The sequence below is a fragment of the Canis lupus genome, chromosome 14 (genome assembly GCF_003254725.2).
Source record: "Canis lupus dingo isolate Sandy chromosome 14, ASM325472v2, whole genome shotgun sequence".
Lineage (NCBI taxonomy): Eukaryota > Metazoa > Chordata > Mammalia > Carnivora > Canidae > Canis > Canis lupus.
In genome coordinates, this window is record NC_064256.1 from 27,184,556 (window position 1) to 27,208,344 (window position 23,789).

Genomic DNA, 23,789 nt, shown 5'->3' on the forward strand with positions numbered 1-23,789 from the left:
TATGTTTGAATCTGTGAAACCTTCACTGGCTCCTAAACAAACAAACAAAAAGATGTATAGTTACTGTAATTGTAAATAAATTGTTGTCAGGTGAATTAGAAGTTGCAAGGGTGGAAAAAAAAATACCAAACCTAGATATGTCTGTGTGTGTCCCTGTGTGATTTGTTTACTTTACAAAATAGTTTTACACAGAATTGTTTACTTCATCCTCAGATCACTTTGTAAATAGACAGTAGAATTATCTCCATTTTCACATGCATAAATAGGGTTGGAAGAGAATATTACAGATTCCTAAAGTCCATCAGCTACACTCAGTAGTGTAATTGGAACTCAAATGTGGCTCTTCTGTCTCTACAGCCGGTACAGTCTTATTTGGTTTTCTTTCCATTACTGTTAATACCAACTTTAGATTCTGAAATTTGTGATAAGAAACGATGTTTGCCCTATAATGTATGATACCCTATGACCTTTCTTCATTATGTCCCTAAAATGTCAACTGAAAAATATTTCACAAATCTCTTGAATTATCCTGTTAATTGGTCAAAACATTTATTTTTTAATTTATCTCATATTTGGCTTACTAATAGCCTAAAGTGATCTAAACAGAGGTCCCCCAATTTACAATTTAATATCACTCAACTCTGGGAATTTGCTGTGCCACTTTCACTTATTATGGGTCAGGGAAAATTAAGCTCTCTACTGGGAAAAACTGGTATTCACTATGTTTCCAGCCTGAGCTCTGGACAATTGTGTAGCTGGAGCCTATTCTTTAGATAGCATGACCAATGAGTTTTTGCATCATACTGGGGAAGCCCTATGACCCCTTGTTTCCAAAGCCAAGTTGAAAGTCTCACTGATGCTAGTACCTGAATTACATAGGTATTCATGATACATACATCCATATTGAGGTCTGATACCGTTGGGCCATTTATATCTTCTACTATATTCATTTTTTAAATTTAAAAATAATTTTAATAATTGTTTTTTAACTTGTAAAATAATACATAATATAGAAAATTGGGAAAATACAGAAATATAATAAGTGAACCTGATAGAATGCAAGGTAAAATTTTCATATACATTCTTTTGGCATTTGAAATCCATATACAGGGCAGCCCAGGTGGTTCAGCGGTTTAGCGCCGCCTTCAGTACAGGGCATGATCCCGGAGACCCAGGATCGAGTCCCACATTGGGCTCCCTGCATGGAGCCTGCTTCTCCCTCTGCCTGTGTCTCTGCCTCTCTCTCTGTCTCTCTCTGAGTCTCTCATAAATCTCATAAATAATCTCATAAATCTCATAAAAAAAAGAAATCCATATACACATATGTGCATATACAAGTATATATATGTGTGGCGTAATTTATAACATTATGGAGATCATGCTGTATATATACTTTTTGCTATATTTTTATTTAAATTATGTGTATAAAATTTTGCACTTGTAACAGCTTCATGTTTCATTTTATGGGTATAGTTTTGTTTTAACCATTCCTATATCATTAACCTGTATTTCCATTAACAATGAGAACTAAACAGTGGAAAATAATGTTGATATCATTGAAAAAAAATCACTCAAACAAAACAAAACAAACAAAAATAAAATAAAAGTTTACAATTAAAGAACAAGGAGAATATTTTGCTATTATTACTATTCATACATGAGTAACCAAATTTGTACTACTGCCTTGAAAATTTTTGGTATGAGAATTTCTTGACATAGGTCTGTGAGCATGAGAATCCTTGGAATGAGCCTTTTGGCATGGGAAACTCTTGTAATAATGCCATGGTCTGGGAATTCCTTGGAATGGGGCTGTGGCATGGCAAGTATTCCAAGATTATAAAGAGGCACTAATGCCTTTGAGAGAAATTCCAATAATCAGGTAATTAATTTTCTATTCCAGAATTGCTTTGCATTTTGTGTTATTTCTTACTGATCATAACAACCCTGGTAGAGAATATTATTATCTGGTTAAAATATTAGGAAATATAAACTTGGAGAGACAAAAGAATTGGTTATTTATCTAGACCTGAATCTTGCCTTCTAAATCTAAAGTCCTAATTTTTTTCTAAACATAATTATGCATAAAAATTGCCTGGGAAATACTTTTTAAAGTGTGGATTTCTGGGCTTATCCTAGATTGGCTGAATATAGTCTCTGGAGATGGACCCCCAAAGTCTATTTTATAGATATGCCCAGGCAATTCTGATGTAACCTGTTTACCAACCAAGGTTTGTGGCCCACTACTCTACAGCATATTAATGCTACTAACTGGAGCCCTAAAAATATATTCATGTCAACATAAAGTTTTTCTTGGGAGAAAATTTTTAAGGCACTTAAATAACATTCTTTTTCATTATAAAACATTCAAGTTATTGCTTAGCCTTTTATTTAGACTCTTTTGGCTGAAAAGAACTGATTCACATTTTGGTCACCTAATGTATGTGGAATGCACATGAAATGATAAAGAATAAACACTGTCATGGAAATACAAAAATAAAAGCTGATGCTGGCCGAGTAAAAGGAAACTCTATAGATAGAGCTCAACAGCCATAATAATTGGAAGCTTCCCTAGTGCTCCTCCAATATTATGAGTCAACCTCTCTCTGTATACCCACTTTTCCTTCTCTCACTATAGGCAATAATTCTCCTCCATGGTGTGGAGGATATATAAATATATATATTATATTATTATAATAATATAATATATATATATTTCTTATATATAACCCTATTTTTCTGTTTACATATATTTATAACTCTTATTTCATCGTAAATACAACTAAGTCTACCATTCTGGACCTTGACTCTACCTCGTGACTTTTTTTTATCTTATACTTCAATGTATATTGGTGTGTGTGATTTGACTTATTCCTCAATTCAAATTTTTCTAGGATATAACTGATTGCACATCTGTCATCCAATTACACACCTGTCATTGTTGTCAGGCCATCATTAGGATCTCTGGTAGGTCTAGGTACTGGTTATCCTTGGATTAGGGGTCCAAATATGAACCAATCAGATTCAATCTGGGAAGGTAAAGCCACTGGTCTGCCTAGGGCTCCCTGTCCCTTCAGCTGGGCTGTAAACAGAGAGGTTTCTCTGAAAACATCAGGCTGGGGTTATCAGATTGATTATCACAAATCTGTATGCTTCTGTAATGCCTCATTTTTCAGGACTCAGATAAGGCAAGAGATACCCATAGTTTCCATGAAGACTTTTCATGTCACTGAGAGCTTAAAATCCACAAATAGGAATTTGATTTATCTTCCCTATGTATTCTAGATAATTTTATGTCAAAGAGGATTTGTTATGTATTTGGACAAGGTCTTTTACTATACAATACTAAATGTATACTATTCAGTAAATAAGTAAATACTGAGAGTCAATTATGTAGATACACCGAGGTCCACATGTTTGTATGTTTATAGTTCTTGGGCACATCACAACTGTTTCAAAGCTGAAAATGAGTTTCAGGACAGCTGTATTTGTTCTATTTCCTCTTGCTTCTCCCTCCATAGATACAGCTCTCTTTTATATATTTCAATAGTAGACAATTTATATTTAATTAATCAATAAAGAGTTTTAGTTTTAACCATTGGGTCAAGTTATTAGAAAGATTTTATCAAGTTAATCCTGAAAATTCTGTACTTCTTCTGTGACACTATTTAAATAGTAAATCTTTTGAAAATTAAGATCTACCCATATACACAACATATTTATCCACTTTTCAAATAATAAGAATTGCAAAATCTTATTGTATAAGAATTCCTTTCACTTTATAAGACAAGCTTCCTGGATTTTATTGAAGGGATAAATAGGAAAATTGCCAATAACTTTCACATAAGTAATTTCAGGATTAAAAGAGGTAATACAGATTTCTCTGATGGGGTTATGAATAGGCCATTGACACTACTTATGACACCAAATATGATACAATATATTGTTTTCAGAAGGAGATACTCTGATCATAGCATAGATTAGCTTTGTATCAGTTAGTTGCCCCTGATTCCATGGAGTAAAGCGTAAGTCAATTTCAATAAAGGCATGAACTCTGGAAAATTAGTTCTCTGCGTGTTTGACTTGAATGGGATGAATCTCAGTGTGACATCCAAGGGACGATGGGAAATAGAGGTATTTTAAACTAAATTTGCCATTTTTGTCAGAGTTCTGCTGTGTGTCACAGATATATAGTATAGAGGCTCCTTGACACATGGAAAGTAACACTCAGATTTCATGCTTCAAGTTGATGGTATTGAGTCATTAATGGAATTATTCTTTTTTTAATTTTTATTTATTTATGATAGTCACAGAGAGAGAGAGAGAAAGAGAGAGAGAGAGAGAGGCAGAGACATAGACAGAGGGAGAAGCAGGCTCCATGCACCGGGAGCCCGACGTGGGATTCAATCCTGGGTCTCCAGGATCGCGCCCTGGGCCAAAGGCAGGTGCTAAACCCCTGCGCCACCCAGGGATCCCAAATTATTCTTTTTTTTAAAGATTTGTTTATTTATTTGAAAGAGAGAGAGAGAGCAGGAGGAGGGGCAAAGGGAGAGGGAGAGAGAAAATCTCAAGCAGACACCCTGCTGCGCATAGAGCCTAACGCAGGGCTGGATCTCAAGACCCTGAGATCATGAACAGAAACCGAGTCAGTTGCTTAACCAACAGTGCCACCCAGGTGCCCATGGAATTCTTACAACACTGTACTATGAGGCCATGCTATGAGGCCATAGATGAATGAAAGAAAGTATTTAATTCTTGAGTATATTTAATTTCTAACTCAGGGAAATTATAACAACAGTTGCCATACAGAATCACTGAGCACAAAGCACTTATACTCATTAAGTACATGTTATATCAAGAAGTGCTCTTTCAGAGTATGCCAAATATTATTCTCTAATTTGTCAAGGGGTATATAGTTTTATAGAGGTGATAGGGCAGTGGAAATAAATTCTATGGAATTATTCCATGGAAATAGATGGGAATTAAAAAGGATGGGGCTTTATTGACCTAGTTTTCTTGGTAATGATTCTGAACTTTCAAATGTGTTTTCATTTTCAGAGACCCTTGTTGTTGCGATATGTCTTACTAATTAATTTAAGAAGTTGCTAAGTCTGTGCTTATGTCCCTTTTTAAAAATTGTACTTCCCCCTTGTGGTCTGTGTTTTTTTTTCAATATCTAGTTTCATGTAAGTAACATAAAATGGCATTTTGTTCTTTAAGCCATCATTAAATTATTAATAGGTTTTGTTTTTACTTTTCAAATATATACTAAATTTTCTAAGAAATTTAGATAGCTCTATCAGTGTTCTCCCGGGTTGTACCATAAGTACTACAATGTGTTAAAGCTTCTATAACTTTTTTTTTTTGCTTTTATAACTATTTAAATCATAATCACATTTATAAAAAACAAAGCATTCCTTGGGGCACCTCAGTGGCTAAGCATCTGCCTTCAGCTCAGATCATGATCCCAGGGGTCCTGGGATGGAGCCTTGAGTTGGGCTCCCTGTTCAGCGGGGAGCCTGCTTCTGCTCTGCTCCTCCCCCTACTCATGCTCTCTCCCTCTCTCAAATGAATAAATAATTTTTTTAAAAAAGTGAAGATTTGCTACCATATGAAAGAAGTTTTAGGATCTATACTAGTTATTCCCTCACTATTCTCTAAAACAGAGGTTCTCAAATTTAAGTGGACATCAGAATCACTTGGAGGGCTTATTAAAAGGATTGCTGCACCCCACCTCCAGAGTTTCTGACTTGGGTAGGGCCTGAGAGTTAACCCTTCTAAAGATGCTCATGCTGGTGGTCAGGGACCACACTTTGGGAACCACTGATTGAGAGTTCGTGTATTGTAAAGGCTAAGAACCTGGCCTCTGAGGCCAAACTGGATTGGTTTTCATCCCAGGCCAGCTGTATATTAATTGTATAATCTTGAGCAAGTAATTAGACCCCTTCCTTCAGCATCCTCATCTGTCAGATGAAAAAAGAGAAGTACCTATTCCCAGAGGTTACTACGAGATTGAGTGTATTAACAGGTATAACACACCTAGGACAGTGTCTAGCACACAACAAAGACCTGTCCCAAATATTTAATGAGTCAAGGAAATATTTTAATTGCTGCTATGTGGAAGGCATGCCAATTATTTCTTAAATAAATTTGTCTACTGTTTTGAAACTGGACAACTAGAACTAGAATTCTATATTGGTACTTGGAGAAAAGAGGTCAAATATGCTTTAGTTTAGAATGACAAAAAAGGTTAGTATTTCAGTTTGGCATAAAAGTAAGCAAGTAATTTTGACTTCTTTAAAAAACAATAGACTGACCCAGGTGGCAGAACAAAAATTAGTAATCGCCCAGAAGGAGGAACCACAAAAGGACAATAGGCCCTGCAGATGGGAGTGAAGGAAGGTGCCAAGAGCCTAAGGAGTATGACAGAAAGACAGATGAGAAGGCAATGTTCGCCATCTTGCCTAGGTCATAGTTTCAGCTGTGGGACACTGTTGTGCATTGGCCTGGTGAGTAAATATGGAACAAGCCATCTGTGGAACATCACTCCCACACCACCCATGGAGATCAGTGGAGCATGTTTTTATCAGTGTGACTTAAACATAGATGACTGAGGGAGAAAGTCTCTAACCACAGTAAATTTGAGAGGCCCTTTGGAACAAAGGGGAAACAAACAAACCAAAACACAAATCAACAGACAGGCTTTGAACATTAATGACATCAAACCAGGCATTCTCTGGCCTAGGACCGAACAGCCAGTATAGGCACAGTGTGAAAGCATCATATATAATTAGAGATACTTTATGCCTATTGACCCTGTTTTGTAGATAAACTTATCATGAATGCATTTCCATTTCTGGTAGTGATCAGAAAGCACGACTTTCCAATAACAATCATAATCATCTGTTAGAAAAATCTATTCTAAAATTTATTGAGGTTCTGTGGTGCATCAAGCATGACTATCTTAACGGTCCTGAGACTGGCCCTGAGAATTTACCTTGATCTATCTGGACAATAAGACAATTAGTATAGGGGGCTCCTCCCTCCCCCTAACAGAAGGAGTTGTTAGCTTCCCACTGGACTGTTAGCATTTCCCCTTGAAAAATAGGAATGCAACTTTGCACAGGCCTGCAAAGCCATCAGATGCTGGGCTTTCTCAGACAGTTCTATGAATAGCTGGCAGCCAAATTCAGCAAGGCTGGTCCCAGAAACTTGTTAGTCACTTTGATCTGGCCTCCACCTCCATTGATAAAGTTGCTTCCAGATATGCTTTGTGAAACAGAGGAGTAGCAGGAGGAGGAATTCCTATTACCCAGAAAGTTCACTTACAATGTGTCCAAGAGCAGGTGCTGGCCCACATCATCTATCTAGAGCATATTAGGGGGATCAGAAAACTTAAGTCCTCTTTTTTCCTGATCTTTGCTTGTATATTTGTTACTCTAATAAAATCCATTCCCTAACCCACACTGTGTGACATGTCAGGTGATGAGTGCAAAGAGGCCTGCCTCGCACGACTGAGTTGAGAATAATAGGTTAATTTTATTTCCAAAATTGTAGAAAATTGAGTACACTCAATTCTACTATCATTTTCGTGAATAAACAAAGCAAAAGAATAAAGTTGAACACTGGGGGAAAACAACACAGGCAAATTTATCTTGGCAGCTTGAGTTATAAACTGGGATAAGATTATAAGTAATGCACTGCCACCCAGTGGCACACTTTCACTTTAAATGAAATAATGGTTTATAGAGTTCAAAGACTCCAGCCACTGGGAGTCTTTGGTCAGGAACTTTTATACACCACTAGCAAAGTATGAGGGAAAGAGAAGTTAACACTCAGGTCATAGGAAATTTTGAACCAAATGAGAGTATATAACTAACCCAAGTCAAACAAGCAAATTTTTAAAAAAGCAAAACCAAAATCATTTATAAGATAATTGGAAACTTGGCTTTTGCCTTGATACTCAATATCAATGATTTGTTGTTCATATTTTTTGATATTGTAGTAGTACTGGGCTTATGCTTTAAAATAAAGTCACTTTTGTCTTTTAGAGTAAACATTTCAAGATAATCACTGATAAAATGATGTGATGCATCAAATTAACATGCAGAGTGGAGGGAGATAAACTGGAGCTATATTTGAAGCAATTTGAGTTATAAAATGAACATTTTTAAAGTTGCATGATGGTTACATGGGGATTCATTACATAAATCTGTCTACTTCTGTGCATATTTGAAATTCTCTATAACAATTTTTTTCAAATATTACCAGGACATATATTACCCTTGATTATAGGATTTGATTAGTAAAAATAGTGTTTTCCCCATAAATTGTTTTGCCGAAATCAGTAGATTAAATCATAGGTGAGAAAGAAGAACTTATAATCTTTGTGTGCCTTATAAATGAACATGGAGGAAACTAACACAGACCTTCTTAAGTCCAAGGGAATTAGAGAGTTGAAACAGCTTCTTGGGATGCCTGGGTGGCTCAGCAGTTGAGCATCTACCTTTGGCTCAGGTCATGATCCCAGGGTTCTGGGATCCAGTCCCACATCGGGCTCCCTGCAGCGAGCCTGCTCCTCCCTCTGCCTGTGTCTCTGCCTCTCTGTGTGTCTTTCATGAATAAATAAATAAAATTAAAAAAAAAAAACCAGCTTCTCAAACATGTTTGTATCAAGGGTCAAACTCATGTCGACTTATGAAACAGATGACTAAAAAATAACAAAAGATGAATTGTCAAGACTTATTATTTAGTAAACTGCACTGGAGTGCGGTTAATTTCTCTCTCTCCCTCCTCTCAGTATCTAACTATTTGAGCTCCCAAGTATGCGGATTTTCTGACCTTTCAAAAAAGAGCAAGGGAGTTACTGCCTTGTTGCTAGGTTTTAGGTAACAATTAGAGGTCCTTTCACTCAATGATAGAGGTGCTTTCACTTTTTCTCCTACTCTGACTTGAGTCTTTCAGGAAATTAATTCCGTTTCTTAGCAACCCAGATGGGTCAAACTTAAATATAGTAGGGTTCTTTTGTAAAGCAAAGGCTAAATGTTTCCCTTATAAAACTGTTTGTTTAGACTTGCTAGGCTTTGCAGAAAAGATTTGCTGAGATATACTGCCCTAGAAATTTTACAAAAAGCTCAGTTTCAAATGGTGAGTGAAATTATTGATTTTCTAACGAATTCTCCTGCTTTTGTTTTATTTTGAATTGTTCTACTTTGTCAATTTGACTAGCTTTTTAGAATCTGTATTTTTATATGAGATAGATGAATTTATTTATGAAAGAGTAATATCTTTATGTATAATATTGTAAAAGGGAGATTATGAAAAATGTATTAAGAAGGAGAAAGTTGAGCACTTGGGTGGCTCAGTGGTTGAGCATCTACCTTAGGCTTGGGTCGTGATCCCGGGGTCCTGGGATTGAGTCACACATCAGCCTGTGTCTCTGCCTCTCTCTGTGTCGCTCATGAATAAATAAATAAAATCTTTTTATTTTTAGAAAAAAGGAGAAAGCCAAGCTGGAATAAAGTGCTGAATTTCTTTATAAACTTACAAATATGCAAAAAACAAAAAAAACCCTTACAAATATGCACGAACTTGTGGTTCACTGTGCTCTTAATAGCACACTGCTTTACGCTGCTTTTTCTTATATTGACAGCATTTAGGTATTGGGTATATAACCTATATTTCTTTAAATATCTATTACCCCAAATACTAATATTACAAAATTAGATATGTAGGCAAAAAAGCTTAAATTTGCATACATTTGCTAATCAAAGAAGTTTATTTCTTTTAACTAGCATATCATTAAAAACAGATAAAAATATTTTGTGACTCTCCAATTAAAAATATTTGAAGAATAAATTAAATGAAAGCTTGTATTTTATATTGCCACTTGTATATAGAAGCTCTCCATTATTTAGGAATAAATATGATTAGATATTTGGGGTTTTAGATACAGTTTTCGAAAACAGAATCTGTAATTTTCAGTTTTTGACAAACATAGAATACTTATCATTCCTCTTACTGAATCACATAAAATTTGCATTTTTGTAAGATTGGAAAATGGTTGAAAAATAGTATTTCACATTGCTCAATTTAAAATATGCTACATAGGATTTGTAAAGCTAGAAATCCTTGTCTCAACAATTTTATAATCTAATTCGGAGGCAGAGTTTGTAAATAATTCACTTTAATAGGTGCAAGGCAAAACGTATCTTCAGGCTCCATTGTTCTATTCAGAAGGAAGGAGGAATCCTGAAGGGGAAGCTGGGAACACTTCTACTGGAGATGGCATTTAAAAGGGTCCTTCAGATATAATAATTTCATAGGTGGAAAGTAACTGTGCTTACTAAATGCAGAATAACCTATTCTTTCATTTTCAATGAGACAACTTGGCCAAAATATAACTTCCATAATATCAACATTTACCACAAAACCTTGAACTGAATGAGAATATTGCTGGTTTATTTTTTTCCTAATTTCTAAACCACACATCTCATAACTTTGTATTTCTCTATGTTGCAGCTTTTACCATTTAAAGTAAGTATGATGAGATATCACCATCACAGACTTCAATCATTCAACTAGGTCACCAGGTGATTTCTTTCATCTGAGGTGGCTATGGACTCCGATGAAATATGCTAATACATGATTCATATACTATAAAAGCCTAATGTTACAGACATATTATTCAAATGAATAGCATGTAAGACTAAATTCATAATATAAGGACAAAATAAAGTATCACAAAAATTGGAGAGAATTTATTACCATTTAAAATATTAATTTAGTAAAAAAATTAAAAATTTAAAAAAAATAAAATAAAATATGACTTTGTTTCATTTTTTGTTAGTCAGGAATCCCCAAGACATAAACAGAGACAGGCACGTCTCAGTGTCAGCAAGGTACTGGTGAGCATGTCTATCTAGTCAAATAGAGATCTAGGCCAGTGTTACATTGTCCCACCACAGCCTCTTACTTTATGGCTAACTCTCTTACTGCCTTGATACTTGTTTTTATGTCAATTAGACTTCCAAGGTCTTGGCCTGGTTTTATTCTTCCGGTTTATGACCCTCCTGGTGTCAATTTCTTTCCAGCTGTATGTCCTGGTGAGGTACTTCACTATCTCATTCACTGACATCCTCAACCTCAGTGTCCTTTCATTGCAACAAATTACAAAACCCCTGACCACATAGCCAGATTTCTGAGCCCTGCAGGAAGTAGGTATGTGCACAATTTTAGCCAAGACTGAGGCTTCAGTGCTCCTAGAAGTTTAAATATATATTTTTACAGAAATGTGTAGGATCATGGGTGAGACAAGACTGTTTTATATATATATATAAAATATATATATATATATAACAAAAAACAAGAAACAAAAAACAAAACAAAACAAAAAAAACATGTACTAGAACAAATTAACTATCCACTATCTGTCAAGGACTTGATTTTCATCAATTCCTAGTGAGTCCAGAAGAATCCAGCATGAATACCAAACATGCAAAGTTATTAAATGACATGAAAAATAAACCAAACGAACTCAAATTTTTGTTCTAGTTCATTATCTTCCAGTAGATTACTGTTCACGCGAAGTCAAATATCACCTAATTGTGATTTGGTAAAAACAAAATCAGAATAAGGAGAATTAATCGTGTGGTTTTATATTAAATAGCCCCAGCTTATGAGATGCCATACATATTGATCTCTAAGTATTGAGGGATATGATAAGGGAAATAAAAATATCAAATGTGGGCCAGGGTACTCTTGTTTCCAAAAGATTAAAAAAAATAAAAATATATATTTTTAGATTTATTTGAGAGAAAGAACACCTGAATGCCTCCAGATAAATGGAAGACGGAGAAGGAGAGGGAGAGAGAAATCCAAGAAGATTTCTCGCTGAGCACAGAGCCCACCAACATGGTGTTCCATCTCAGGACGCTGAGATCATGACCTGAGCCAAAATCAAGAGTCCCTCTAACTGACTGCACCACCTAGGTGCCCCTAAGAGATTATCCAAAGGGGGCTGCCAACCTGCAAGCTACCCTCTACACCTTCTTAAATGTATTTTACTTATGAACACTTTAAAATTCTATGCCAATATTCCTGCTGTAATACAAAAACATGGTATCAAAGTATTTTTTTTAAAGATTTTATTTATTTATTCATGAGAGACACACAGAGAGAGGCAGAGACACAGGCAGAGGGAGAAGCAGGCTCCATGCAGGGAGTCAGACGTGGGACTCGATTCCAGGTGTCCAGGATCACACCCTGGGCCGAAGTTGGCGCTAAACCGCTGAGCCACCCGGGCTTCCCTCAAAGTATTTTTTTGAGTTTAACTTACTATCCTTTGAATTTTAGGCATTGCTCAGAGAATAGTAATTCCACATTTTTATTTCCACATAATTTGTTGATTAATGTGGTATTTTAATGATTAAATTTAATTCATTTTACCAGTAATTTTATGGAGATTGTAAGTGGCTCTCTATTCATCAGATTTGCTTTATTTTTACTGTACTATTTATCAAGAAGAGATAACATTTTTGAACACTTGGGGAATTTCAAATTTTCATAGTCAGATGATGAATGTCATTCTCTTTTTGGTCTCTATTCAGTTATTTTTTTATTGTAGTAAGAATACTTAACATGAGATCCAATGTATTTTTTAAATTGTTATTATAGACAATATATGTGAAGTGCTATTCCACTGCATTTCCCTCATCATAGTGATATTGAGCATCTTTTCATATACCTGTTTTCCATTGGCTTATATTCTTTAAGTATATTCAGTTTTTTAATCAAGTTCTTTTTGTTGTTGTTGTTGCTATTGAAGTGTAGGAGTTCCTTAAATATTTTGGATATTAATCCCTTATCAGAGAAATGGTTTGCAAATGTTTTCTCCCATTTTGTAGGTTGCCTTCACTGTTGATTGTGTCCTTTACTTGCATATTTCCCATTCCCTTGACTTTTTTGTTTTTTGGGTTTTTGTGTATGTGTGTTTTAGTTTTTTTTTTTTGTTTTTTTTTTTGCAAAAGTTAAGTAGACTCAATTAGGTAATAGCTATGGTCTTGTTCTATTTATTTTTCAGAAAAAAATTGTCTTTTGTGTATATTGAAATTTATCCAACCTGATTTAATGGTTAATTTGGTTTTTTTTCTCTAATTGAGACAAAATTTACATAATTTCACTAGTTACCATACTGACATGTACAACTTAGTGGTTTTTAGTATGTTCACAATCTTATGAAACCATTACGACTATCTAATTCCAGAACATGTCTATCTTCCCCCTGCTAAAATCTTGTACCTGTTGGTAGTCAATCCCAATTCTCTCTTCCCATATCCTATGGCAAAAATAAAAGATTTTTTATTTTAAATCACTGAGTTTGGGAGAGTTTGTAATATAACATTATTGCAGATAAGCTGACTTAACCACAGGTCTATAATTACAATTATGTAATGTATCTATATTTTGTTTAAATCTATTTATCATTATGATCTTTTTCCATAAACTATTCTTCCTTTTATTTTTTCATAGTTTTATTTATTTACTCATGAGGCACACAGAGAGAGAAAGAGGCAGAGAGATAGGCAGAGGGAGAAGCAGGCTCCAGGCAGGAAGCCCGATGTGAGACTTGATCCTGGGACTCCGGGATCACGCCCTGAGCCAAAGGCAGGCACTCAACCGCTGAGCCACCCAGGCGTCCCTATTCTTCCTTTTATATTTCTTATCTTGGTTAAATAATTTTGTATTAGCACCGATGCATTAAAACTTCTTGATGTGCCACGAATGACTTTTGCTAATATAGCCCAAAAAATTTTTCTGGCTTTATATATCATAGTATTTCCACTGTCTCCTCACATACATAGGCTATATGCCAACCACATTGTACTTCTTCCTTTTCTCTCAATGAGCCAGTCATTTAAAAAAAATTTATATTAGAATTTGAAAAGCAATTCATTATTTTATTATACAAGATATTGTATAATAAAAGCATTTTCTAGTAACATTTTGACAAATACATTAAATCCTAGAAATATGCCAACGACTTCCTTGCCACTGGTCAGCAAAAAGCAAATCCACGATTCTTATCCACAGATTCCAGTGGCAAAAGCTATGATTCACTTGTGGTGGTTTAGGTGACCATAGGTATCCTAGAAATAGCTTTTAATAAATTCTACACACCTTTTGTGCCTTGGTGAAATGTTGTTTACTTCCTTAGCAGCCTGGAACATTTTTACTTATCCTTCAAGACTGGTCCAAATGACTTTTCTTGTGACATCACTTCTGTTTTCCTGATAGAGTTAGCCCATCACTCTCCCTGCTTCTCACAGCACTATTGTAATATCTATCACATTATACAGGGTTTTTTGTTTGTTTGTTTTTGTTTTTTTTTTTCTTTCATGTCTTTCTCCCAAGTAGCCCCTCATTACTTAAGGACATTGGTTTCACGTTAATTATCTTTGAATTCCTAGTCCCTAGCATAGTGACTGCTGGGACCAGGGTGCTGAATAGATGCTTGTAGCAGCCATGATGCTTCCCTCCCATTCCACACACATGCACCCATCATTTCTGAGCTTTGTTTTCCTGATTCATAAATCTTTCAGGGATTACATTGGCCTGAAGAAAAAATATCCAATCTATCATTGCTATAGTGGCAAATCACACCAACTGGCATGTCTGTTGCAGATTGCTACATGTGAAAACACTCTCAGCCCAATGTATCTGGATTCCCAGAAAGGCAACAGAAGCAGATATGTCACAAAAGCATGCAGCATCCCATACAAGACTTCAATTCCAAATGGAAAAAAAGAAGTCCTACAGCCACCACAATGTAAAATGGAAGTCAACGCATGGGAAATAAAGCCTCCTGATTTCAGTTATAAACTGTATAAATCTTTGAGATTTCCAGAAAAATCATCAAGGACTAGTAAGGAAGAACAAGGGAGGGGGAAAAAAAGTAATTTTCCAGAAACAATGCTTCACCTGCCCAACATAAGGAATCATTCCAAGAAGGTCAAATCCCCTCCTTTTATAACTACATTCCCACATCTGGATTCACATAAAGCAAAGTTAATGTTTGTGAAGAGTGGAAAATATCCAAATGGTGTATACCTCAATCCAAAACCACATGATTTTCGACAGGTACAGAAGTGTGTTTGACTCAAAATAACATAAAACAGATAAGGAAAAAAATATATTATTTTTATTCATTTCTTAAGTGTGACTATTACATGGGCAAAAAAGGTATGTGCATATAATATGTATAAATCTACATCTTTATTTCCGATGGAACACTATAGTTCAGATTTAGCAACAAATGACAGAGGAGAAAGGTAAGATCTTGGTTGATGTTTCAGCTGATGTTGATGATACAGTTTTCTCTGCCAGGTGGAATGAATGACTCTGGGATGGACTTTCTTAGTTTTTAGAACAGTTGGAACTTACATGTGATTGGGAAACAGACTTCAATTGCCAGTTTACAATCTAAAAAGTAATAAAATCAATTCATAGAATGAACAGATAAATAAATAAAAATTCATTATTTTTATTGACAAAGGGGGCATTATATTACTTTAACGAGTCTTTCTAATGATTAATAATTTAAACAATATGTGAGCAAGACTTAGATTGATAATTTAAAATAGCGGTGAGGAGTATATATTTAAGGAAATGCAAATGAGGTCAAAATATAATTCCTCTAGAAACTGAATGTATCCTCTACTTAGGCCTATAATTTAATACATAAATAGGACTCTTGCTCAGTAATGAGGAAAGCAATAGGACTGATAATACGAAAAAAAAGCTATAAAAAGAATAAATTTTTTCTTGGAAAATGTAAGAAAGCAGTTAGGAATGTGGCCTCTGGGATTAGATCATCTCTCCTTGTCCTCTTATTTCTAATAATTTTGGACAAATTATTAAGTCTCTTATTTATAACATGAAATAACACTACTTCATATTTAATATGGTTCTTTTAACTAATGAAGGAGATGATTATTTACAAAGTACTTACAACAGGATCTGGGATACTGAGGTATTCAATGAGTGTTAACTCTTAGGAGGTCTTAGGATAAAAGCTACAAAATTCAAGAAGCCTTGATCCATAAACTTCTTTACTCATTTAGGGCATCCAAACCCTTCTATTTTCAGTAAATGAAGTATATTACCTTTTGGAGACAAGAGAGAGTCAATTAAATAGCATATGTCATTGGTTTATTCAAGAATTTCTCTAGTTACAGTTACAATTACAAAACTTAAGTGAGTAAAGTTCAAGGAATGGGGGATATTTTAATTTTAGCTGAATTAATTTGTGTTTATGAGAAAGTGTATTGGAGACAGTGCAATATAAATTGTGCAACCACCAGATGTCAGTATAATTTTTTAAATGAACGGGGTTCTACATTTTATTTGATTAAATAGTGATAAATCTTGTGTTGGAGTTTCCTTTGGGACTTTTAATATTTTGCTGTTTGCTTCAGCAGGATTTAGAATCACTCACAAAGAAGAGGACTGTCTAACCTCTGCCTGAGTTCATCCTTTTGTGCCACATTGATTCAGCTTTCAAGGAGAAACATTTGTGATTTTTTAAGATTAGTTTCTGGAAGTGTACAAATTCTATTTCAGTTCATATAAATTAGTTCATTTAAGTCATCTAGGGATGCCTGGGTGGCTCAGCGGTTGAGCATCTGCCTTTGGCTCAGGACTCCGGGATCGAGTTCCGCATCACGCTCCCTGCATGGAGTCTGCTTCTCCCTCTGCCTGTGTCTCTGCCTCTCTCTCTGGCTCTCTCACGATTAATAAATAAAATCTTTAAAAAAAATTTAAGCCATCTAAAAAAAAATTAAGCCATCTAAAAAAAGCACTTTGTGGTATAGCTTACTGAAAACAGTCAATTCTATGCCAGTCTCAGTAAGTTATTTTAGCTTTGTGAAATATTTTTATGTCCTTGAAATAAACTCAGCTCCAGAAACATAACATGTAACCCTATTTCATTTGAAAATAAATGCAAATTTTGAATGGATTCTTTTAGTTTCATGCTGTTAAAAATATTATGTCATTTATTCACACTAGGATATTTGAAGTACTCTATTCCACTATAAAATGAATTGGTTATACAGTATCTTGAATTAGATTATTCTTTCAAAGTTTAATTTGCAAGTTGTAAATGCTATAACAAAATCATCACAATTGCATTTTGCCAGTGAAATAAACAATACTTGTAAAAATCACATCACAAATACAATGTCAGTAGTAAACAATACTTATTAGTAATAGTAAAATCTTCTCTTTACATATCTAGTACCAACGTAATTTACCAAACTTCGTGACAGCTTGTGAAAGGGATCCTTTTGGATTAAAATTTAAGTCCAAACACTTAAGTACAGGTAAGTCATTATAAAGTTATGAATATAACAAAAAATAAACTTTCTGCATTATCTTAATAGTAATACTTAGGGTTAGCTCAGTCAGTTGGGCCTCACACTCTTGATTTCAGCTCATGTCATGATCTCAGGGTTGTGGAATAGAGCCCCATGTTGGGCTCTGTGCTCAGTGCAGAGTCTGCATGAGATTCTCTTTTCTTCTCTCTCTGTCCCTCCCTTCACTTGTGCTTTCTCTCTAAATAAATACATACATACATACATACATACATACATAATCTTTAAAAAACAGTGATACTTGTAAAAACAAACAACTAAAATGATTTTTTTAACTTATCATCTTTACTAATATGGTAAATTTTTTAAATGCCCAGTTAATTAATGGGAACAATCCACTTGCTTCATTATCTACAATTTTTAAATATTATTGGAGATTGAGTTTTTAACTCAAAGTGTTCTGTATAGAAAATCAATAGAATAAATGCTTAAGAGTATAGACCAGGAAGCAAACTGTCCCAAATTACCTAAACTATCTCTTGGTCTATCCATCTGTAGGTGGGAATGATAATAATTGAATCTATATCATAGAATTATTGTGAGCATTAAATACATTATACATATGTACATCACTTTGTTAATAATGTATATATAGCACATGTTACCTGGTACGTGGAAATACACACACACACACACAATTATTATCATGGTGCTATTTGAACAGTGTTTGTCCAGGGTTAACTTTGAATTATCTAGCATTCCTTATTTTGACAAGGATAATAATACATGCATACATGCATTCTATATTTACATATTATAATTTTATATCAATTATAAACAAAAAAATAAGATATTAATAGTGATTGTCCCTGAGTAATAGGGTAATGGTTGAATTTTACTTTCTTCTTTTAAAAATGACAATCAAGTATTTTATAATTACAAAATTAAATTAATTTGTTTGTAAGTAATATACACATTTTAGCACGGGTCATATTGACAAAAACCTTGTCTATGTGTGTAATTAAAATGGGACATGTCAACTTTTCTTATGTGTACTATGTGTAAGTAACTGTGGAAAAAAATATCATGGATACTTTATAAGATCCAGTCTCCGATCTCAAGAAATGTGTAAGTAAAATTTAAGGTAGAAGGCAAAATATGCCAGTCAAGTCACAAAATACTACTGAGAAGTTTAAAAAGAAATTTCCAGGGAAATAAAAGGTAGGATTTGAATTGAAGTTTGAAGGTTGACATTAATTCCAGTAGAAATGGTGGGCAAGATAAGGAAAATTTTATTTGGATTTGCATTATAAATTGTCATCAATGTATCTATCTTGGGCCCTAATCCCCAAGTATATTCTGAGAAATATCATGAACAAAGACCCATATAATTTCTAAGTTTCTCATTTGTCTCCATATCTGTAGTACATGGGCACCACTCACCAAAAGATGATAAACAGAAGAACAATACAGAAAGATTCATCACCTACAAGCCTCATGAATGCACCTGGGATTCAAAGCTAATTTTACTAAAAGCCCCGTGGCCTATTAAATCCGCTTCATACACAGTAAGCTTGACTTTCTCTTCCTCAGCTGTTGGGAAATGTCTCCAACACTGTCATTTTTTTTAAAGGTTTATGAATCTTTTTTTTTTTAAGATTTTATTTATTTATTCTTGAGAGACACAGAGAGAGAGAGAGAGAGGCAGAGATACAGGCAGAGGGAGAAGCAGGCTCCCCACAAGGAGCCTGATGTGGGACTCCATCCAGCATCCTGAGATCATGCCCTGGGCCAAAGGCAGATGCTCAACCACTAAGCCACCCAGGGGTCCCTCCAACACTGTTATTAATGATTGCTTTAATGCAGGAGTTTTTAATTTGTTGTTAGCATAAATAGGGAAAGATATTATCTCTAAAAGTAGAGCAGAAAGATCTCTGTTTTTTCTTAAAAATGCAAACAGTGAATTATCCAGAATTTTGGATTTTCTTTTATTATTACAAAGATAGTTGGTATGGTGGATTGAAGCCTGAATAGTGTGAAGAATTTTCCCCAAAATTTACTCTCACCCCATTTGGAGCAGCCCATTGAGTGAACTGCATTCAGGAAGAAGACCTGACAAGAAGACTTTGTCATACCCTCATCAAAAGATTTTGAGAAAACACCCTTTACCATGGCTCAAATTCTACCCTGGATAAGTAAGGCTCCTTTGTATCCCTGTATGTTCAAAAACAGCAAGATGTGCATTTGGCATATGGAACAAGTTTTTAAAGTAAAGATTATTAAATAGCAATTTTAAAAAGACAAACAACAATTAAAGTCAGTACATGTCTGCTTTTGCTAACTTCCTTTGTGTTATCTTCCTTAAGAGACACAGAAGGCGGCGAGATGTGTACAGTGCATTTATGGATCGTGTGGAAGAAAAGTTTACCCAAACATGCAAGAACAGGTGGGCAGATCCTTCAAGATTTGTTGTTATTATTAATTTGTTAGAGTTGGTACTCAAATGACTTTTTTCAATAATGTGTACTTTATCCTATAGAAGCTCCATCATAAGAATTGTAAATGAAGTATATGCATGATGCTTAAATCATTTTAAGTGGAGTCCGAGAGAATCCAGTCCTTTGATCAGATAAATTATTATTTCTCTGAGATTCAATGGAATTTTGGAAAACTACCAGTGACTTTATCACAATTCCAGGTTTTGCCCAGATCCCCTCAGACTTCATCATTCTAGAACACATGCCAACCTGCCAAGAGTCAGCATCTGTATGTCCTTGCCCAGGGCTATCTGTGGCTGCTGGAGCTGCCCACAGCTAGCCAGAAGTGCTGGGGGTCACATCTCCCAGCAGCAGCCCTCAAGTAATAAGGGGGGTGACTGTTCTGCACTGCTGCTCCCCAGAAATCCCCCAGGGGGCCAAACTCCAGTTGTCCAGTAGTGACTTGCAATTTGTTGACTTCCTTCCTGTCTCACTTGGTCACATGCTTACCTTGTCACTATTTTACCTTCACTTGGGGACCCCCTATGTTTTCACTAGAATCCTTGCCAAGTACTGCTTGTGGGAAAGCCTAAACTATGACACCAGAAGGCAGTTAGTATAGTGACCTTAGAAGGCAGAAAGCCTGGCTTTGAATCTCAGCCTGGCCACGTGATCTTGGGCAGATTACTCAATCACACTCTTCCTCAGTTCTTCAGCTGTAAAATGGGAATAATATGCACTGTCCTTAGATTCAGACAAGGTGGAGGCATCTGAGTTAATTAATAGCTTTTCTTACCTCTCTTTATGTGCTTGTCAATGGTCTGTGGGAAGGGGGGGCATATTAACATAGTGAATAGAGTTTGAGTTTTGGATTCGGTCAAAATGGCTTCAAATCTTAACCAAATCACCTATAAACATAATCTTGAATGATTTGCTTACAATTTCTGAATCAATCTTTCTTAGATTTTAAGAGAGCTAATTGAAAGGGTATTATATATAAGCTGCTGGTAAAATCTCTCATATCTTCTGGATTGATTTATCATTGATTATTATTGTTAATGATAATATAGAGATAGGGCTTTGTATAACCATAGAAAGTTACTTAATGACTATGGCTCAGTTTTCTCATCTGTAAAATGACAATAATAATTAACATCCATTTCATTGAGTTGTTGAGAGAAGTCAAAACTTTGTAAAACACGTGGGACATAGCACTGACAGTGATTACTAGATTACTAGGTGTTTTAGAAATAAAAATTTAAAAACTCTACATCTTGGGGTGCCTGGGTGGCTCAGTGGTTGAGCTTCGGCCTTCAGCTCGGGTCATGATCCTGGGACTGAGTCCTGCATCAGGCTCCCCAGAGGGAGCCTGCTTCTCCCTTTGCCTATGTCTCTGCCACTCTGTGTGTCTCTCATGAATGAATGAATGAATAAATCTTAAAACAAAACAATACAAAAAAATCTCTACATCTTACATCTACAAAAAAAGTATCTAGGGACTAGTCAAGTCAAAAATTGACTGAAAATAAAGAGAAGAAAAGAGGGCTGGGGGGTGGGAAGAGGAGAGAGAGAGAGAGAGAGGCTCTGCTTATGGCCTTATGTAATGAGGGGAACCAGAGAGTCAATAGTCAGTAGACAGCTATCTGAGAGGAACAGACTAGAGATGAATATGTAAAGAGGAGATCGGTGTCCAGTAAACTGGACAAAATGGGAAAAAAATTATTTTATGTTGCAAGTGCTTGGTATGAATGACATAGGTTGTAGACTTATTCTTACAAAGTTTACAAAGTGATTGTTTCAAATTGCAAAGACCCTGCTGTGCAGCGAAGTGGTGATCACCACAGCAATAGCAGGGGCTTCTCCTAGATAGATGATTTGTACTTGAGCTTAGTAATTAGGGGTTCCATCCTAATTGCTATCTTATAACCAAACACAGGCTCCAGTCACAAAGAAAATGACAGGGCAGTCCATCACCAAGTTACTTAAATGGATTGCAGAAAATCACAGACTCTTGCTGACTGCAGCATTTTGAATTAAGGGCCTCCAGCCTCCTCCAGAACCTCACCCTTCCGAGCTGCTCCCACTGGGAAGTATCTTCGCTTAACTTCAAGAGTAAATCTAAATTAATATCAGGCTTCTCAAAATAAAAATATTTTAATCTGAAATCATAGTTTCCTCTTATTTTGTTCCTTTAAAAAATATTTGATATACTTAGCAAATTGAACCTTGTGATAGTTCAAGCAAAATGGCTTTATTATTCTCAAACATGACGTTCAAGTGTGCTGTGTTAGATCTTTCTCTCCTAAGTTTGAGAGCATCTTTGGGAGGTCCCACAGCTTTTCAATCATTTCATTTATACCAGCAACGTCATTTCTGTAATTTCAATTCACACTCACCCATGAAAAAGCTCAGGCTAGGATAAAAAGCATATATGTTTCTTACCTCTACCATCCATAAAGAAATCAATTTGTGTGGTTTGTAGATTCAAATGTGAGAGGAAAATAATACTTCTAAATAAATTCAGGAAAATAGATGATATCTTAAACAGGACCCAAAAAAGGGAATATCCATATAGAAAAAAATTTATAAAAATTTTCTATGTATTAAAACTCTAAACTTCCATTCACCAAAAGACACAATTTGGGAGTGAAAAGCCAGCCACAGAACTCATGCAAATAAATATGAAATAGACAAGCAACTCAAGAAAAAATAATGGGAGTTTCACAGAAGAGACTATCCAAATGACCAAACTTACAAAAATGTGCTCATCTTCTGAGTTGTCAGGAAAATGCATCAGAAACACAGTGGAATACCATTGTACACCTACCAGAGGAGCTCAAATGAAAAAGAAAAGATGAAGCATTGGGAAAGATATGAAGCAACTAGACTCCTCTATACTTCTTGAGGAAAGTAGATTGAGATGAATACCTTGGAAAACTATTAGGCAGTATATTCTAAGGTTGAATGTGTATATAACATATGAAACAACATTTCATTCCTAGTATATTTACCTAAGACATATACACAGTATATACACACGCACTATTAGATATGTACAGGAGTATTCATAGCAAAATTATTGTTATAATCCTCAAACTATAAACAAGCCTAATGCCAATAGGTAGTAAAATGGATATAGTGTGATCTATTTACCCAATGGATTACCATATGGCAAAGAAAATTGCAACTACATGGATGAGTCTCACAAATATACTAATGAGAAAAAAAAGAGAGTACAGATACATTATATCCAATACATATTACATAGTATACCTATTATATAGTGTATATATGATAGATATTTATTATATGGTGTGTGTGTATATATATATATTACAGATAGTTATTCCATTTGATAGAAGAAAACACTTGTCTGTGCAAGAAATCAAAGAGTTGGTGTCCTTTGGTTTGAAGGGAAGGAGTACAATGAGGAGTTTCCAGGTCCTGGAAATGTAGTAAGTCTTGACCAGGTGGTAGTAATGCAGATGCATTCCCTTTGTGATATTTCATAGAAACATAATTTAATATAGGCACACTATGCTTCATAGAGGTAAAACTTTAATGAAAAATTAAAAACTGGAAGTTTTCTTGTAATTGCCTTACATTTCATAAATAAATAAGTAAAAAGGCCTCATCTGTTCTAAATTAAAACTTTAATCTAAAAACTTCTGCTCTCCTCAACAAAAGTTCCCCCTGCGGCTCCAGGGTTCACAGGAAGGAAAGAAACCTTGTCTCCTTTTTTTCTCTCTCTACATCTTCTTCCCATGACCCTCCATTGCTTCTTTGTCTGCCTTTTATCTCCAAAGTGCTGGTGCCTAAAGGAGAAGCAGGAGAAGCAAAGAGGGGGAACAGGGACCAAAACATCAGGTAGAAAAGATCGCCATAATCAGACAAGGCCATTGCCTGTGTGGCAGATGGCCGAACAGGGACTTGCTTGTGAAGT

General features: G+C 35.2%; 1 protein-coding gene across 2 annotated transcripts; it reads left to right on the forward strand.

Moving 5' to 3' along the window:
* Positions 1-8,965: 8,965 nt before the first annotated feature.
* Positions 8,966-21,932, forward strand: LOC112674836 (uncharacterized). 2 transcript variants are annotated; one of them, XM_025471190.3, is made up of 6 exons: positions 8,966-9,144; positions 14,680-15,135; positions 17,294-17,378; positions 18,795-18,937; positions 19,736-19,815; positions 21,783-21,932. In XM_025471190.3, the coding sequence occupies exons 1-6, from the start codon at positions 9,142-9,144 to the stop codon at positions 21,802-21,804; spliced, it is 789 nt and encodes a 262-aa protein (XP_025326975.1). In that variant the 5' UTR covers positions 8,966-9,141; the 3' UTR covers positions 21,805-21,932. The 2 variants fall into 2 exon arrangements, with proteins under 2 accessions (XP_025326975.1, XP_048949420.1); XM_049093463.1 differs by lacking the exon at positions 14,680-15,135.
* Positions 21,933-23,789: the final 1,857 nt, after the last annotated feature.

Bases quoted from the DNA above. Each gene is read 5' to 3' on its own strand.
- LOC112674836 (XM_025471190.3), top strand. The intron at 18,938-19,735 runs GTAAGCTTGACT...ATCTTCCTTAAG, and splicing joins TTAAATCCGCTTCATACACA to AGACACAGAAGGCGGCGAGA. The intron at 19,816-21,782 runs GTGGGCAGATCC...AACCAAACACAG, and splicing joins ACCCAAACATGCAAGAACAG to GCTCCAGTCACAAAGAAAAT.